Genomic DNA, 18,421 nt, shown 5'->3' on the forward strand with positions numbered 1-18,421 from the left:
CAGCAATCTGATCACCCCCATCTTCTTTCTCCCTAGCTTGGTGTCATTTGCAGATTTAATAAAGATATTCTCTAGTCCATCATCCAGTTGTTAATGAAAATATTGAACAGCATAGGCTCGGATCAAGTCCCCGTGGAATCTATTCTGAAATATACTTCTGTTTTGACAGCAAACCATTGATTCTCCCAGAGAATATTTCAACCAATTTTACATTTAGCTCACACTTCCCCAATTTACTTATGACAATATCAAGTAAGAATTTCATGTCAGAAACCATTACAACATTAAGATGTAGAGAGCGAGCTTTGGATGGCGGGACACGGATGGAATATGTGAGAAAACGGGTGGAATTTGTTTGAACTGAAGCAAATGAGTGGGTCTGAGTGGAGGCAGGAACAAATGAGTGTCAGGGTAGGAGTTAGGGGTCAGATGGATTTGTAGATATATGGCTCTAGAGTCAAAATAGAGAGGTAGGTGGTGGATGAAGTCCTGAATGTTTCTCTTATTTCAGACCTTTGCAAAAAGCCAACAGTTTAGAAGGTAACACCTGTAATTAAATGAATTGGGAACAAAAACAGAAGAGGAGAAAAAGATTAACAGCTAACAGGAGACAGATTCAAGGAAGGCATGGCTATCTATCTCAAACGTTTCTGATAACGCGGGTGTATTAAGACACCAAGTTACAGCCAAGGAAGTACCACAAGAAACCTCAGAGGCTCTTACGACCCAGTTTACAGAGACAGAGGTCACTTGAGAGGCGCTGTGCGGACGGGCAGGGTTATGAAGCCGAGTGGGCGCAATGGTGGGCTTATGATGAGAAGCTTGAAATGGGCATCTGCTGTCAGGATCCTAGGGTGCAGAGGTCACAGAAGAAGAAGGGTAAGAGAGTAAACAGTGGGAGGGTGGGTAGGAAAGTATGTGGACAGAATTTAGAATTGCCTGAGAAGGCACAAGGACTGATAGAAAGCAGGTCACAAGCTTCCGTGCTAGTGATTGGAGAGCGTTTGTCCGCGTGGCCTCCTAACGCATGCAGAAAGATAGGATGCCCTTATGTTGGACAGGTATTGGATGTTTTTTTGTCAGTAACTGAGGTGGTATCTGTTTAAAAATGTATTAATTTAAATACTTAAACTCCTCCATTATTCCATGATTTATAAAGCTATAATTTATTTTTCCTGTTAATTCCTGTTAATTTTCTCCAAAAGATTTCCACTCTCTTTTCTTCGTTGATACAGAATTTGTCAATATGAAGTTCTGCAAAAATAGTGCGAACTTGTAGTTTTAGAGACACTTTATATAAAACTATTGAAAAATGCTCAAATAAATACAGTTTCTAGTTATGTTTTTGGCATAGTTTCCTAAGGAAATGAGTCTTATGGGATTGGGTTGTATTCCTGTCTGGGTCTCCCCATTCAGGGAAGTTCCTGACCGATCCTGACCAAATTTGACAGGAGGCTCGCAGAGTTTCCTTGGGACATGCAGCTGGGTGCACAACAGTGCCTCTGTCCATGCCATTACTTCCCTTTCCCACCTATCTGCTGAGGTCTTTAATGTGAATTTAATGGTTATCTATTCTGGTTAGTCTGCCAGCTGGCCAGTCAGCCAGCGGGGAGCTTTGAGCAAGCCATGGTACTGTTAACACCAATGTCTGTTTAAGAAATGAATGTTTAGTACTTCAAAAATTGTGACATGCAACCAAATGGAATACACTTCCCAGCTTTCTTTAATATTATATGGTTCTAGCAGGTCCAGGAATGAAGATGCAAATAAAACCTTTAATTTCTAAGGGGTAGTATGGAAGTCTCGCTCTTGGGAGGATGATTTGTGACTGGCTTGTCACTGCGGGCCCTATAAGTTATTATGATTTCCTCATAAAACATTGGTTTCCCACAGATGGTCGTAAAATCTTTCTGGATGACATATTTTCAAAGGAGGTTTCCCAGCATCAAAATTAAGAATTAATTTTTGACTGGACTGCAGTCCACCAAATAGATAACAAATAAATTTCCGCATTTAATATATACCAATTTATGGAGGGTAGTTATCTGCTAACTTCATGGAATGATCATCTGTCTGAATATAGTTTTAGAATAAATTATGCTCATACCTTGATGAAGCCTGTGAAATGTGTTCAGCTGAGCAGATCAGACTGGGAGCTGCAGCAGGGGGTTTGAGTTCATCCTGGCATAGATACCCCCTCACACCAAACCAGCACCGTTTATGTATGGTTGGAGAGCTCCATCAACGAATGAACATACTGGTAAACATCACTTTAAAACTACCCCAGAACAAGCAGGAAGGCCCTCACCTATAGGTGTTTCCTGAATAAAATGTCCATCTTTTGCAGAATTAGTTTTTTAAAAAACTGTTCTTTCTCCTGTTCTTGTAAACAGACTTTTCAAATGTGGTTTGGGTCTAAGCTCATGCAGTTCTGGCAGGGTGGGTGTGCATTCAGAGCTTCCATTTCTTTTTCTTTTCTGGAGTTGTAAGCTCTGGCTGTTCTAATATATAACTAGTGTATAGCAATGCATCATAATACTGGTTTTAATCCGTTGCCATTTAGGGAATATATAAGCAATAGCAATTATTAAGAACTAAAGCTGGTTTCTGGAGGCACAAGGCTGAGACTGCCCCTACAACCGCACCATTTACCACCGCTCCTAAAGCAGAGAGGACTGGAGCAAGGATGAGGCATTACATGGTATGTCTTTTTGAGGAACTTCCTTGCGTATCTCCTACCACTAAATTACACAAGACTGAGTTTTACTGGAGATGGTCAAGAAATCCTAACAATTGATTTAGAGGTTTCCCGTGAACTTTGCGGCTTCCTGTCAATTCCTAGTCTGACCTCAGATTTCTTGGCAAAAAGTTCAAGTTCTGTGTAGAAGGTCTGAGTTGGTGGAAGTGAGAGGAGTCCATAGAGACTGCCAGGAAAGGTAGGTTATGGTGAGAGATTTTAGAAGTGGGATGTTGCAAGACTTAAGGAAGGAGGCAGGAAACATTGCAAAAGTAGAGGGAAGAAAGTGGAGAGGAAATGTCTGGAAGAGGAAGCAGGAGAAAGATGCGCTGTGGTCGGTTAGCAGGTCGAGTGCAGGGGGGAAATAAAGGTAAACCAGGAAAAGAATTTATTTGTTCTTAGTATTAAATAAATGGTATGTTCAGGAATTAGTACAAAATCGAAGCCTTTAAATAAATGGTGTTAAAGTTCTAAGGCTGTAATAATGCGTATGTTTTTAATGTTAACCCTGAATGTGGGCTTTGATGTCAAACTGCAGCTTCTGTTACATTTTTAAAGCCGTTACGAGTACTATTGAAAACTAATTTGGGGATTTCTCTTGGCTTTGGACTGTAACTTCTGCAGTTTTTTTCAAGAGAAGTTTATGTGCTTGGGGGAAGGGAAGAGCCAGGCAGAAAATTACCCACTTTTGTATAGAAACATTAGGAAGTAGGCTTTTATGCAATAGTTTACTGAAATACCTTCGCTTTTGCCAGTAGATGTCACTGTGGATAAAAAATACCAGTGCTTAGTAGACAAAGGAGGTAATTTGCTAAATGAAAATTCATCCTTTGAAAGTAGATGGGGGGAGGAACAATTTTTTTTTTTTCCTAAAGAAAGCCTTTTTTCGGCATAGAAAAATGGATTTCTTACTAATCAGGGCATCTGGTCTTGCCCACCACAATGCTGTGTTTTTTGGTAATCTTCACCTGACTTGGGTAAGTTCACGGCTTTCTGTCTGACTTCAAAGCGGGTGTCTGTGTATGAGCGTGCTCCTGTTCAGCTTTATTTTGAAAGCATTTAGCGTTCGGAGGTTGCTTTAATAAGCACCAGTTGTCGCTGCAGTGTGTATGTGTGGGGAATTGGACATGGAGGAAGTGGCTTCATTAAGGTTGATTTGGAGGGGGGAGCAAGATGAGAAAAAAAATTGCCCATATGATTGGCTGGGAGAATAGCTCTGAATTATGGGATCCATCTGTTTCCTGTAATGAATTCATAAACCCATCAAACAATGACCTGAACGAATTGCTGAAGGAAAAAAATAATACTCTGGCATGATATGTTTAACGCAGTGAGGCATTGGCATTGTATAATCAAAAATTCTTCTCACATCCAGCACTTTGTAATGGAGCTGCTGTGTTTAATAGAAGCTGTAAATAAATCCTGTCACAGTAGCAGCCAAGAATGCATTTCTGGGTTTAACTGTTTCTCTTCTGGAATGTCTGGTCCTTCAAGGCTTTAGAAATGCAAGTTTTATGGATCTGGAGTGGGGGATTCTGTGAAATATAGAGAAATGTTAATGAGGTGAATGAAAGGAAAAAGCTGCCATAAATCAGTATTACGGGGCTTAACCAGTTTCTTTCATTTATGCATGTTCTTTCCTTATGTCATAGAAACGTACTTAAAAGCTATTGTTGTAATTGAAATCTGTTAGACTGATCCTATTCATTACATTAATAAAATCCACCTACAATTGCTCGTAACACTTTTTTATGCAGTTGGGATTCCTGAGATCGTAATCATCAAAAAGCATATGGAGTAATTATTGGATTTGTTTGGGTAAAATTGGATTAAGAAGTTTAGATACCATTAAGTACTGATAATTATTACAAGCAAGCTCATTGTTTAGTATATGTACAGCTCTCAGAACGTAGAATAAGCAGATACCCATCACAAACATCTTAAGAGCAAGCAATCTCAAGGCTTTTATTTTACGCCTTCAATTGTATTTTTGCAAGAGGCTTCCTACTTAAATGTTTTTGCTTTAGCTCTTTAATCATGTGCCAGTTATGAAAATCACTTTGTATTAAATCCCTTCCCCCATACATTTTAAATAATATTTTTAGCATTAAAGCAAGTTCAGCCATAAAGGCTACATTTTAATTCCTGGATTTCAAACAGCTGCCTGCAGAACATTAGCTGTGACAGTGTATTACTTTCAGGTGAAAGGGTAGACAGGCTGCTCCTTTGGGGGCTGGCACGGTCCCTCTGTAGATTGGCAGGCTGGCCCTTGGGGCTGATTAAATGTATAGCGCACAGAGGATCAGTGTTCCAGGCAGCCCCCGCTGGCCACGGCACTGCCGCGCTGGATGCAGAAAGTTGCTGTCTGGATTGCTTTCAGCCTGCAGTTTGCTAAAATATTCTGCCTTTGTGCGCTGTGGTCTGCAAGGGGTAGCCATCATCTCAAAATACATCCGTCGGAGGAAGGAGAATGCCTGAGTGGTTTATAGAGGCGCTCTTAGAGCGAGTATCGTATGACAATTAATAATTAGGAAATCCAATGTAGCCACTTTAAACGGTAGGTGTTTCTCATAGTGCATATCAAATGAAAATTGCTGCTTTAGACATCGCTGAAAATACCTTTAATAAATAGGTGTTGAGTTTTCTTGAAGAATACAGTCATATTGTCTTTGTAACATATATTCTCCAAATATTATTGCTGGATTTGAAGTCTAAATTTGCAGGCTAAATTCTAGCCTGATAGGAAGCTGGAATTTGGGAATCAAGCCCATTCCTGTGATGTTGTTCACTTTCTGCTTTATTTCCTGTCAGTGGTGTAATTAAATGGTTATTTTCCAGCTACCATGATTGTAAACACAGTGTTCTTGCAAGAGCTTCCATTTAACTCATCTTAAAGAGATTTTCATATACAGAAACACCCCTCATTGCTATGTTGATTAGAGAAAAAACACTATTATTAATCTGCAGAAATATTTTTATTCTGAAGTGCAGTGTGTTTGGTAGTTTGATTTTCTTTGTTCTTTTTTTCTCACCTATAATTCAGATATTTAGAGAGAAACACTGTTTCTGTGACTGAAATGGGGTTTCTCTGGCCACACCTTTGTGATGAAGCTGCTTTGTTAATTTACATTAAAGCAAAAATTGTGGTGTACTCTACGACTTAGGTTAATGATTTTTTTTTATATATATATATGCATGCACGCGCCTATTTGGAAGTATCAGATGTGATTTATATTTATATATACACGCACACAAAGTACAGAGACTATAATGCTTTTTAAAAAGCAGCCTGCCTTGCTCGCCCAAATATGTTTCCAGTTAATTACTATTCCTTAAGAAAGTCTCAGGGCCAGATAAATATTGACTCTAGTTAATGGTTTTAATTCTCTTGTATACTTACTTAATTCCATGGAAAAATCATTTCTTAGTTTAAAAAAATCAGCAAGCCAAAGCAGGCGCTAGTTCCTCGCTTCGCCACACGGTTGTCCTGCCAGCGTTTTGCCCCAGCTGATCAGGACCTGGGAGCACTTCAGTGTTTGGCCAGAGCTGAGCTTGCGCGGTGGGGCCCAACTGGAGCCGATACCTATGTGGGCCTGAGGTTTTCTTAAGGAATACGAACTAAGTGCAAACATATTTGGGTGGCAATGTGGGGGAGCAGTCCTTATCCCCACCTGGCTGCCTCCCCCTGCCCGCTCCCTGTTCCTCCTCTTCCCCGGCGTTCCCTCTGAGCTGCTGGCACAGGGGTGAGTGTGCCTAGGCTGTGTCCGAGCCAGAGAAACTTCCCAGCTGAAATGGCATAGTGTTTTTTGGTGGATTGGACTGTGTCTGGAGTGTTCTTTCCAAATGTCGTGGCCACAGGCAAATCACATACGGCTTCGCCCTTTGCAGAAGTACCTAGTTACTTGAAATGGCAGTGTCGGTAGATGCTTACGTCTCTGCACTAGTAGTAATAATAATAATACCCAAGACCTCTAATTTTCCCATTTCTGCTCTCCGTCTCCCAGACAAAATGGAAATACACGCTTTGTTCAAAAACATAAAAGTGATACCACTTTAATTATTGTCTTAATTTGTCAAAGCAAGCAAAACTAAGCAGGAGTTGGCTTTGGTACAACTCCAGGTTTGGACAGCAGGCACTCGATAAGTGCATGCACAGGCCTGAGGCAGCGCAGCCTTCCCAGAGGCAGGACAAGGGGTGGCAAGAGCCTGAGCTGAGCTTAAGCCTGCATTGCCGTGCTGTGCCGCGGGTTTGGTGCCTGCCGGGCAGGCGGAGGTGGTGGCCCGCAGGAGCTGAGCGTGCCTCGGTGGCAGGCTGTCCGAGAGAGCTGGAGAGGCGGTCGGCTCCGGAGGAGCTGCTGTTCAGGGAGAGGGTCAGCTCAATTCATAGTTATACGACAACTCTTTTTCAAGGGCCAGGTGGAATGGTGAAGTCCACAGGACTTAGACCCATTTAAACTAAGTAATATTTTGTATCATGCGGATGACAGATTTATTTGTAGTGTGGAAACAAAATAGTTTTCACATACACGTTGAATATGCAAATTTGATATTTGAAATGAATTATTCTGCATTTCATGGCATTTTTCATCTACTTTTTAAATTGTCAGAGTTAGGATAAACTGTTTTTTTTTCCAGAGCTGGGGGTATATCTGGAAAAGGCATGAAGGTTTTATTTTCTGGTCTCCAGACGTTACTGGTACTTTCTAATTTTTTTATATTCAAAGTTCCTTTTTCGGTACAGAAATGAGCATAGGTGAAATTGTTTAGGCTTAAAAAAAAACAACCAAACAAACCACCAAACAAACAAACAAACAAAAAAACCCAAAAAAACCCACCCAAAAGTCTTGGAGAAGCAAAGTGCTGATGGTTGCTGTCAAGCTTGGCAAGTTTTTGCTTGCCCGAGTCCCTGCTTGCTTTGAAACCCCTGTCAGCACCACCTTGCCACCCGCTCACTGCTTCTGTCGTGGAAGTCGGTCAGCTTTCAGGTCTGTCGGAGCCTGGAGAGAGGCCGGGCACTGGTTTTACAGTGTGCCTATAATGACATGAGATGCGGATTTGCACTTGTTGGATGTGCTTGTGATGAGCTAGAGGAATAATTGGTTCTGCGTGTCTAGGAAGGCCAAAGGGTTTCTTCTGAGCGGCCGAGCAGCTCTGGTAAGCACTGCCAAGCGAGCTGAATGCGTTCCCTGCCACGCGCTGCCGTCCCTGGCCGGCGCCGTGCCGCTCGCTCCCGGTACCCCCGCCTGACGCCCTCATGGCTGCCCCTGAAGAGACGCGGCCGTGCCAAGCTGCGTGGAAGGTTCTGCTACAGACCAGGGAGGGTCGGGCCTGCTTATTCCAGGCAAGGTTAGTGTGAGGCACGGCAGGTGTATGCCTGGAGGACAAATGTAGGAGACTAGCGTGTCCTGAAATGCTTGATAGGAAGGTTTAGGTGAAGACCACAAGAAAACAAAAGCTTTGTGTCAGTGCTGAATAAGGTGGTGGATCAGGCCTTTTAATTTGTTTTATGGGAGATCCTCAGAAGCCTGAAAATTTATGCTTTCATGGCTATATGCAGTGTGATTTCAGTCAGCCTCACCTCCATCCCCAGAAAGGTGATGGAACAGTTCATTCTGAGGTCATCTCCAGGTATGTAAAGAAGGTTTTCAGAAACAGTCAACATGGATTTGCCAAGGGGAGATCATGCTTGACCAACCTGATAGGCTTCTGTGATGGCATGACTGGCTGGGTAGGTGAAGGGAGAGCAGTGGGTGTTGTTTGCCTAAACTTCAGCAAGGCTTTTGACACTGTCTCCTGTAACACCCTCATAAGTAAGCTCAGGAAGTGTGGGTTAGATGAGTGGACATGACTGAGAACTGGAGAAACAACAGAGCTCAGGGGGTCGCGATCAATGGCGCAGAGTCTGGTTGGAGGCCCATCACTAGCGGTGCTCCCCGGGGGTCTGTGCTGGGTCCAGTCCTGTTCAACATATTCATCAATACCCTGGATGACGGGACAGAGCGTCCCCTCAGCAAATTCACTGGCGATCCCAAGCTGGGAGGAGCGGCTGATGCACCAGAGGCTGTGCTGGCACCCAGCGAGAGCTGGACAGGCTGGAGAGCTGGGCCCAGGGGAACCTCGGGGAATTCAACCAGAGCCAGTGCCAGGTCCTGCCCCTGGGGAGGAACAGCCCCCCGCACCAGCACAGGCTGGGGGGGACCTGCTGGAGAGCGGCTCTGCTGAGAGGCCCTGGGGGTGCTGGGGGGCAGCGAGGTGACCCTGAGCCAGCACCGGGCCCTTGGGGCCAAGGGGGCCAGCGGTGTCCTGGGGGGCATGGAAAGGAGTGTGGGCAGCAGGGCGAGGGGGGTTCTCCTCCCCCTCTGCTCTGCCCCACTGAGGCCACATCTGGGGGGCTGCGTCCAGTTCTGGGCCCCCCAGTTCAAGAAGGAGAGGGAGCTGCTGGAGAGAGGCCAGCGCAGAGCTGCCAAGGGGATCAGGGGCTGGAGCATCTCCCTTGTGAGGAAAGGCTGAGAGACCTGGGCTTGTTCAGCCTGGAGAAGAGAAGGCTGAGGGGGGATCTCATCAATGCCTATAAACGTCTGAAGGGCGGGTGTCAGGGGGATGGGGCCGGGCTCTTTCCAGCGGTGCCCAACGCCAGGCCAAGGGGCCACGGGCACAAGCTGGAACACGGGAAGCTCCCCCTGAACATGAGGACAAACCCCTTCCCTGTGCGGGTGCCAGAGCAGGGGCACGGGCTGCCCAGAGAGGCTGTGGGGTCCCTTCCCTGGAGACATTCACCCCCCGCCTGGACGCGGTCCTGTGCCCCTGCTCTGGGGGTGCCTGCTCCAGCAGGGGTGGGACGGGATGAGCTCCAGAGGTCCCTTCCAACCCCTACCATCCTGTGATTCTGTGATTTGATGTTAATATTAGCAATCTCACAGTCAAAACTGAAAAACTGCTGGAGTAAAAACACAGTGGGTGCTCCAGATGGGTGCAGTAGCTTCCCGTGCAGTTCAAATGAGCATTCTGTTCAATACTAAATTGTCACATCCCCTCTCTCTTCTCATCCATCCTGTTTAAACCCTATAGAAGATTTGCTACAGTAAGGAATAGAAGGTTCAAATACCAAAACGGGCAATGCGTTTCACCTAATCAGAGAATAACCAGAATTTATCCTTCTTTTTAAAACTTAATGCTGTTTTAATTCCAGTAGTGTTTATAGGACGTTGTATTTTGTCCTGGTAGTAAAGAGGCTAAAACTATGGAAAAGGAACAGTTGAGACACTTCAATATGTTTAAAGGTTTTAGACTTGAAAGATTCAATAAAAGCTGGTGTTACCCTTGTGCGCAAATACTGATGTACAAATAACCATATAAATTTATTTCTCTGCAGTGTAAACTTTAGCAACAAATTTATGTCTTCAGCCTGTCCTGTAGGCTGGTCAGCATGTTTATCAAATTAGAGAGAAGAGATTTGTTGAGGCGTTCTTTCTGTTCTGGTGTGAACTGGTTGGCTGCTTGGGTACCTGTAATTCGTGTGCCCTGCATATACCGGGGAATTAGTACCTTTCTTTGAAAGACAAAACAATTTTTATCGTTAAAAGTCATGCTGACATTGATTAAACCAATGTTCATGATTTACACATTGGAATGCGTTTTGCAGCTGAAGTTGAGTGCTTCTTGCTACAGATGAGAGAGTTTTCCTTCAGTCATGTGTGATACGTGTGCAAATAATGCTGTGGGCTTGCTTGTCCTCGTGCCCGTTCACTTGTGTCCTGCAGATGTGGAGCTTAGTATAAAACCAAAATGTGGTTTACTTTTTTCAGCTAGTACGTTTCAAGGCCAGTCTAGAAATGAGAAGTGCTTTGCAGAGAAACACTTGTTATGGTACTTAGCAAAGTGCAGCGATGGTTCTTGTGCTCTTCAGTGGGGTACGAAAACTGGGTGGTTTTGTGTAAGACATTGAAAAAATATCCCCCCCCCCAAATAGACTTGTTACGGCAAAAGAGTATGTAAGTCATCTGCTCTTTCCAGTGAAAGGAATTAGGGATGAGCAGAGTTTTAATCATAATTTTTTAAAACATAAGCCCTAGATATTTGAAGTCCTTAAAAATAATTTACTGAATAAATTGACTGTAACATAATTTTCTTTTGAAATCCCAATACATAGAACACATTTGTCCGTCATTGTAGGTGCAAAGTATTTGCACGTGTGTCTACAGATTGGCTAAAGCAGGAGTGACAAATTAATCTTTAGCTGAAAACTTTTCTACAGCTTTTCATTACCTGGAAACACACCCCACACCCCCCACACCCCCCCCGAATTAATTTCCTGAAATTCAAGTTTCCCAGCATGCTACTTTCTGCATCCTAATAACTTTTCCAGTTTAAAAAAATTTATTCTATGCCACTGTTGCTTATTTAATAGTTTTTCCTGCACATTATTTGAGAATAACAGCAATTATTTCTGGCCATCCTTTTATTTATTGGGCTTTTATTTACTGTTTTAGCTTGTGTTCTTAAACATCTTGTTTTGGCAAAAATCCAAGATGTCTTAGAAATGCTGGAAGTGAAAACATATAAGATGTTTTTTCACTGGCTCTATTGTAGAGTTAATAGGAGACCGGTGTTTTTCTTCAAGAGTTGTACTTTCCTAAATCATACTTGGTATAAGCACCCAGACACGTACATAGACATGTACATTTGTGTATGTGGGAGCCATCTGAGTATTGGTGTGAACCTGGTTGTGTGTGTACAGATTGCTCCGTCTTCAGCTGATTCGCCCGCTCTCCTCAGGCAGTGGGTACCAGATATTTATAGTAATCAACTTCTCTGTTGTGTGTGGCTGACTTCTGATGCAGCCTGGGAAGCGGGAGGTGTGTGAGATAAGGCTGGGGGGTTGCACAGCTAAAAAAAGATGTGTACGCTGTCAGAGCTGGGTGTGAAGCCTTTATCAGCTGTGTTCTGCTACATAAATTTTACAGCTGTACAAAATCAGGTTTTTGAGATGTAGATTTCAAAAGCGTTATATAAAATGTTTCAGGAGACTGCTTACATAGTAAACAAGCCCTGAGTTCTGGTCATAACACTGTTCTATTTAGAATATATTTTACATATTTCATAGTCCAGGTTTTGCCAACTGGTGTTTGGGACACTGAAAAACATTATCCATTTGCTCAGTTACAGAAAAAAACCCCCAACTTTTCTGATATTGAAGCAATTTTTTTGTTTGTTTGTTTGTTTTAGTGCCAGAACCTATTAAGACCAGTTTAAGCCAGCCCCAACCTGCCGGTACCGGTACCAGTACTTCCACCAGCACTATTACCAACAGCAGCAATGGCAAGCGTGTGTCTGCTAATGGGCAGCAGCCAGCTGCGTCCCGTTACCTGCCTCGTGAGGTGCCTCCACGCTTCCGCCAGCAAGAACAGAAGCAGCTCCTAAAGCGGGGTCAGCCACTGCCTGCTGGGACTCTGACCGGCACCAGCCCAGCACAAGGTACTGGACAAGCAGGGGCAAGTCCTCCTCCGCAGCAGGGAGCAGGTGGACAGCATCATCCCAGTAAGACCCAAACAGGTGAGAACGGAAACCCGGTGGGACATCCGCTCGTTCTTTACGCGGTTATGCCCTCCGGTGCTAGCGCGGGTGTTGCAAAAACCTAAGGAGCAGGATTTGAAGTGTATGCTCTGGCTCTTTTTCTTACAGAATGTATTTTGTTATTTCTAGGATCCAGTTCTAAAAGGTGTTCCCATGTCCTTCGGTGCTCAGACCTGTGGGGTCTCTTCCACTGCTATTTTTTCTGTTTCTTTGACAGTTATAACGGATATGATCTGCAGGACATCCAAGTGATTCTTTAGTGATTGTTCTTACAGAAGCATTGTTAATTCGGGTATTTCCAAGTTTCTGACTGTCATTTTGGCACTTTTAATGCTCTTTAAAGACAGCTTTGCATATAACTGCATGTAAATCAGTAATAGGAACTTTGCTTGTGGTGTGACAATTTTATGCTTTTACTTGCTTATGCTCTCAAGTGTTATTTTCACATTAGGAGAATAATATTTTGGGAAAATCAGTTCAGCACCCTAGGCCTTTCTACCACTTCATCCCATCCTTTGCAGATAGACACACCGACCTTCTTTTGGCTGTTGGAATTAGAGAGTTGAGGAGTAATTCTCATAACTACCTTTTTCCCCTGAAGCTGCTCATGAGAAGACAAGCAGCAGCTCTCTTATTTGCCCTCCTGTGCCAGAGGTCATATAACTTTTACAGCGGAGATTAGTTTAGTCAGTAATTGGTATAAATCACCTTTTCATCACTGCTGTGTATGTATGTCGAGTATGGCAAAGCAGGGAGTGATCTGAGGTACAGTTATCTATGCCTTAGAAAAAGTTATCGGGACTAAGTCACAAGGGGTTTTCTGATATCTTGAATATTAGTAATTTCTGTATGATCTCAAGTATTGCTCATTATCACTCATTAATGCTGTTAGACATCACAAAACTTGGATCTGAACTGCCTGCAGTTTTTCCCTTTGGGCATTACTGAATCTTTACTGTTTTTGCTGTATTTGCTGCTGTGATACTGAACTCCAGCAGAGAAAATTATTTGGTGTTGTCCTTAGAAGTTTTAGTTAGATAAGAAAATTATCTCTCTCAGAAATTATAGCTTTTTATGGTTATTGACATGCATTTGAAAATATTACTCAACTACTCCCCAGAAACACAAATCTGAAAAGACAAAATAAAACAATTGTTTATTTACTTAAAATGTTGGTTTTTTAGGGAGGGAAAGAGGCTCTGCTTCTGTATTCCTGAGTATTTGGCTTCAGTGAGATGGAAAGTAATGCCTTCCCACCAGTTAGGGCAGCATTCTCATCATCTTCGCAAGTCTCAGTTCAGCAGGGGTGGTGGCTGCCGTTTACAGCTTCTTTTTGATTTGGAGATGTTGGTTAACTGTCAGATTAACGTTCTGTGTTAGATTTATATCTAAAACTATCTATATATATTCAGATGTTGATTATCTTACTTTCAGAATTCTATTAATTATTTACATGGTAGAGGTGGATTGACCAACTCAAGTGGCTCAGGCTGGCTGAGGGTCAGTATTAGACTTCGAAGCGTCATTATAGATGCATCTGAAATATCTTTGTTTGATCTTTAAGAAGCATACTGTAAGTCATGAAACAAAGTCCGCCCTAAATCATAACATAATCCATAAAAGAACTTAGCTCGTAGGCATATAGTCCTGGCTGTCTGACTTTGATCTTGCCAGATGCAATTGTGCCTTGAGGTTTTAGACTTCCTTTCCTGATTCCTATTTTAACTTGGTGTATAAAATAAGCACTTGTTTCTGCAGTCTGTCAGCCTGGCAACTATCAGCAGATGTTTTACGCCATTGAATGAGTTTGCTTTGTTACTCTCCTGCTACTTTTCTGTCACCGTTGGGAAAATTCAGAATACAGTAAAGGCTAGTACCAATGGGAGGAGGAGGAGTGCAGCAGCTTTTCCGCTTCATATTATAGTCCATACTGCACAAAACGAGGTAACCCATATCAAATTCTTACCAAAAGTATTACTTGAAAACAATTAGTGCACAGAATTGAAATTGTCAGGTTGTTGTTTACTATGTAGTCAAACTCAAAGGCACCTGAAAATCCGTGCACAGCTCTTGGAGCAAGGAAGAGAATCTTAGACAAGCTAAATGTTTGGCTACTTTTTTGTCTACTGGCAGCAGGAGGTAGTGTTTGAGACTTAAGTGGTTGCATCTTCCTTATAGAAAGACCTTACTGAGTATTAGACCTCATTTATTTCTCTTTCCAGCAGGTGGAGCATCAGTTCCTTTACTGACTACAAATGGTTACAGGAGAAAAAAAATAAATCTAGCTAGCTCAGTTTAAAACAACAGCTCTGCGCCTGGCCGCTCTGAGGCCGAGAGAGGAGTATGGCGTGTCTCACTCCCAAGAGACCTTTGTAGCCATGAAATAAGTACATTGGCAGTCTTATCCCATACTAGATTTGTCTTCACCTTGACGAGAATAAATAGCAAAGAAGTAAGAAGAGTATCCAGGGAAGGCCAAAACCTTTTCATCTCAGCTGTTAGGATGCGAGTAATTGTTAGCCCTTAGAAAGAATTCAGGGATTCTATATCCTGAAAACCTCCAGGACTTAAGTAATGAATTTTCCATGAAATTCAATTCAAACTGGGTCATATTTTTGTGAATATGAAAATAAAGAACTTCAAACATGAGTATTTTGACTGAGCAATATGTTGTCAGAAGGAAACTTCTTGCCTTCCTCCTCTTATCATCAGCAGGAACTGTATTCCTTTAAATGTCTGTCTCTGGTTCCCTGGGTGTTCAATTTACTAAAGAGTCTTTGCAAGTAGAAGTTCTCTGTAGAAGTGAAGGGAAGGAACAAATAAGTTGTCCAGAAGAATCAGTGTAGGCACCTGATCCACATATAAACAGGAATGTTGTCTGTCTGAACAGCACCTGCATTGTGAAACAGTGATCACTTCGTGGACGTTATTAGGTGTCTTCAGAGTCTGGAGGCAGTCAGTAATACATCAGTGCTTAGGGCTTTCTCGCTCTCCAGTAACCTGAGTGCCCAACCAGAGCTTGTTAGACCTGTGCTGGATTCTGACCAAGCAAGTCTCCATATGTGGTTTCTTCATATCCATCGTGAACAATAGTAACTTTCTTTTGATGGGTGACTGTTAATCAAAGAGCCAGGATCACCGTACGCTAGCATCTTGTATCGAGAAGATGCTTAATGTAAATTCATGTCTGTAGCGTCACATTCCTTCCTAGTTAGCTTGAAATTATGCAACCACGTTCCTTCCAGGCCCTATTTATAACCACCTGGGTACAAGGAAGGCTGTCAGAGAGGCATCTCCAGCCTCTTCACTGCGAAAATCACTGTTTTGTCTCTTTATTCTCTTATCAGCAGTTTCTGTTATCTACTGCCTTGGCCTATCCAAAGCACTTAATCAGAACTCTAACTGCAATGTCATGAATTAGAAAGGATGTTCTGCCAATGTAAGGGAAGTGGGAATTAATGACCACTAATATATTCTTTGTCAGGTTTACCATCTGGAAATATCAGTGAAGTGGGTGAGAGAAGTCACTTTTTGTTTCTCTTTCAAGGTAGTACATAAAACATCAACTAGACAAACTGTTAATAGCAGAAATTAAAACATTTCAAATTGCATAGAATATTTTAGAAACCTTATCCCTTGAAAAGTCTTTTGTTCGTTATAACTATTATGAAACTATCTCATGTAGTACTTTAGAGCATCTTCTGTAGGACAGTTATTTGTCTGGAACTTTTCTTTTGAGCTACAAAGCTTGTTCTTGACGTGCCCCTCCGTGATCCTTTTCAGGATTACGCTGAAGGAAAGCTGTACCTCTAATGTATGAGCAGGAGTTTAATATCCAGGACAGTTTGTTATTTTTACCAAGATGGAGCTTTTTATCTCTTCCCTCTCCACTTTGTCAGCTAAAACCAATAAATGTGCAGAATAGTTAACTTCTTTTGTTAAGGTGCGAGGCATTAATGGAATGATCCTTTTGACATGTGATCTAATAGAATTAAGGTAATTTCTGGAAACTACCATGGGAGATTAAAAATAGCAAATAATAGATCCTTCTTTGTTTCTTTACAAATTATGAAGTTTGTATAGGAGTCTCTGGACAACCACTGTGTGTTTGGTGATTACAAGAACAAAGATCAAAAGACGTATTCGGTTTTTCCTGAAGATGCCTTTCGCTTTTCTGCAATTCAGCAACATGAAACCAACATCCATCAACTCAAAAGAAACGTACCATGTCTTGCAGGAGTCACGATGAAACATCTGCACTTCTCGTGTATTGGGAGCACTTTGTGGAACAGATCTGTAACACATGCTTCCGAAGTCTAGAAACAAATGAACACAAGTAATTCATGCAGTAGTCAAAATGAGAGAACAGGCAACCGTTGTGGAAACTGGAGGGTTACGCTTTTAACTTGTTCTGTTGTTTTCTGGGAAGTGAGAATTTGATGGCCGTTAGAGATTTATTTTCCTACTGTGGGCTGGTGCCAGATTTGTGCTGAACTTCTCTCTCCTTTTCTATGAAGCTGGAAGTTTTATTTCATGATTCAAGATCTCTTTACCCGCAGTTTGCATATTCATGCTTGCGGCATGGAATGTGCATGTTGCAGTGAGTGTTGTGGGCAGTTGGAAGTTGCTGAGTGCTGTTGTGTGGCCGGTTAACTCTTCTTATAAATTGGTTTGCATTAACATGGGTTTTGGTAATTGTTTTTTAGGAAGCAAGATTTTTTAAAAAGGCCTAAAGTCATGTCTGACAATACTTGTTTCAAACATCCAGCCCTTTAACTGTGGGTTGCTTTAGAGCTGCTTCTTGAGAAGTCAAATTTGGAGAAAAGTTGTAGGGAGAGATAATGTCTTTTCTAAAACCACTCAATATAGTTGGAAAACACAGATAAGCTTTGACGGACAGTTGTTTCATCAGATCTAGCAAAGTGGTAGTAACCTTCGAGTAAACGCATGTTTGAACACTTGCCCGGTTTAGCTTCTAGTACTTTGTGATGCCTGCAGGTAAGGCAGGTACGTGCAAAAGGAGGTCTGTGGCGTATGCGTAAAGTCTCATTTCAAAGTTTGAAATATGAGTTAGCTTGATTTCCTGGAGGCATGGCAAACAGGCTGACTTCTAACGAATCAAGCACATGTGAAAACTGCCTCTATGGAAATGATTTGCTGAAATTTATCTCTTTGGGCCCGTATTCTGTAATTCCACTAGCAGAATATCTTTGTTGGCAAGACACCACTGTCGGTTTGCTTTTACTTGGAAAGTTAAAGAACAAAAGAGTTTGTTTATTCTGGATCCTCAGTAAACACTGTATTTTTGTATGTAATAGTTAAAACACTAAATGCTATAAAGGAGAGATTAAGGATTAGATAATGTATTTATTCACCTTTTTTTGCACACTTTCTGTGTATATAATTTCACACTTTCTACAGTAAACACACTTTTTTCAAGCGTGCTACATAGTACCTGGAACATGTTCATTGTTTTATTATGCCAGTTGATCTTGAATGAAGGAACTAGCATGGTGATGTTTCTTTTTAAACACAAGAATTGGCTATTTCTACTACTTCTGTGGAAAATAGCTGTATGTAGCAAACACATGATGCTTAATCTGCAAGAAAACTCTTAACAGCTTTCAATTTTTACATCCCTTGACTAGGTGTTGGCCATGATTTGCAGAGTAGTTCACTGTACAGCTCACCACTAGCCACGATGCGGAAGCCTTGTGTATATGTGGAAGTTTTCCTACGAGTGGGATCAGATTTGATGTTAACGTCTGTATTTTTAACAAATGGGTTATCAGTATTTTGTTTTGATTAAAACTTTTGCCAATACTCTCATCGAATTAGCATTGTAAAGGGACATTCAGGTACCGCCATAGACTGCACGAGTGGTGATATATTTGCTGCTTCTTGGTTTTTTCCTCACTTTAGCGTTTGTTTAGCATTTGGTAGCACTTATTGTGTGGTCCATGTCCCTGGCAATTAGGCAGTGTTACCAAAGGTCACAAGTGACAGGTACGTGTTTAGACAAAAGAAAGTTGAAAAAATATTGGACAAGGGCAAAAGTGTAGCAGTTGACATGGAGATGGGCTCTAGCCAGTAGGTGCTGTCTGGATGTAC

General features: G+C 42.2%; 1 protein-coding gene across 6 annotated transcripts in view; it reads left to right on the plus strand.

Moving 5' to 3' along the window:
* Window positions 1-18,421, plus strand: part of TNRC6C (trinucleotide repeat containing adaptor 6C) — a 112,125-nt gene that overhangs the window by 41,526 nt on the left and 52,178 nt on the right. For all 6 annotated transcript variants that reach the window (XM_064467246.1, XM_064467245.1, XM_064467248.1 and 3 more), the window contains exon 4: window positions 11,963-12,289. In XM_064467246.1, the coding sequence (XP_064323316.1) occupies window positions 11,963-12,289 (327 nt within the window). The remainder of the gene's footprint in view (window positions 1-11,962; window positions 12,290-18,421) is intronic.

Source organism: Phalacrocorax carbo, chromosome 16 (genome assembly GCF_963921805.1).
Source record: "Phalacrocorax carbo chromosome 16, bPhaCar2.1, whole genome shotgun sequence".
In the NCBI taxonomy this organism is placed as follows: domain Eukaryota; kingdom Metazoa; phylum Chordata; class Aves; order Suliformes; family Phalacrocoracidae; genus Phalacrocorax; species Phalacrocorax carbo.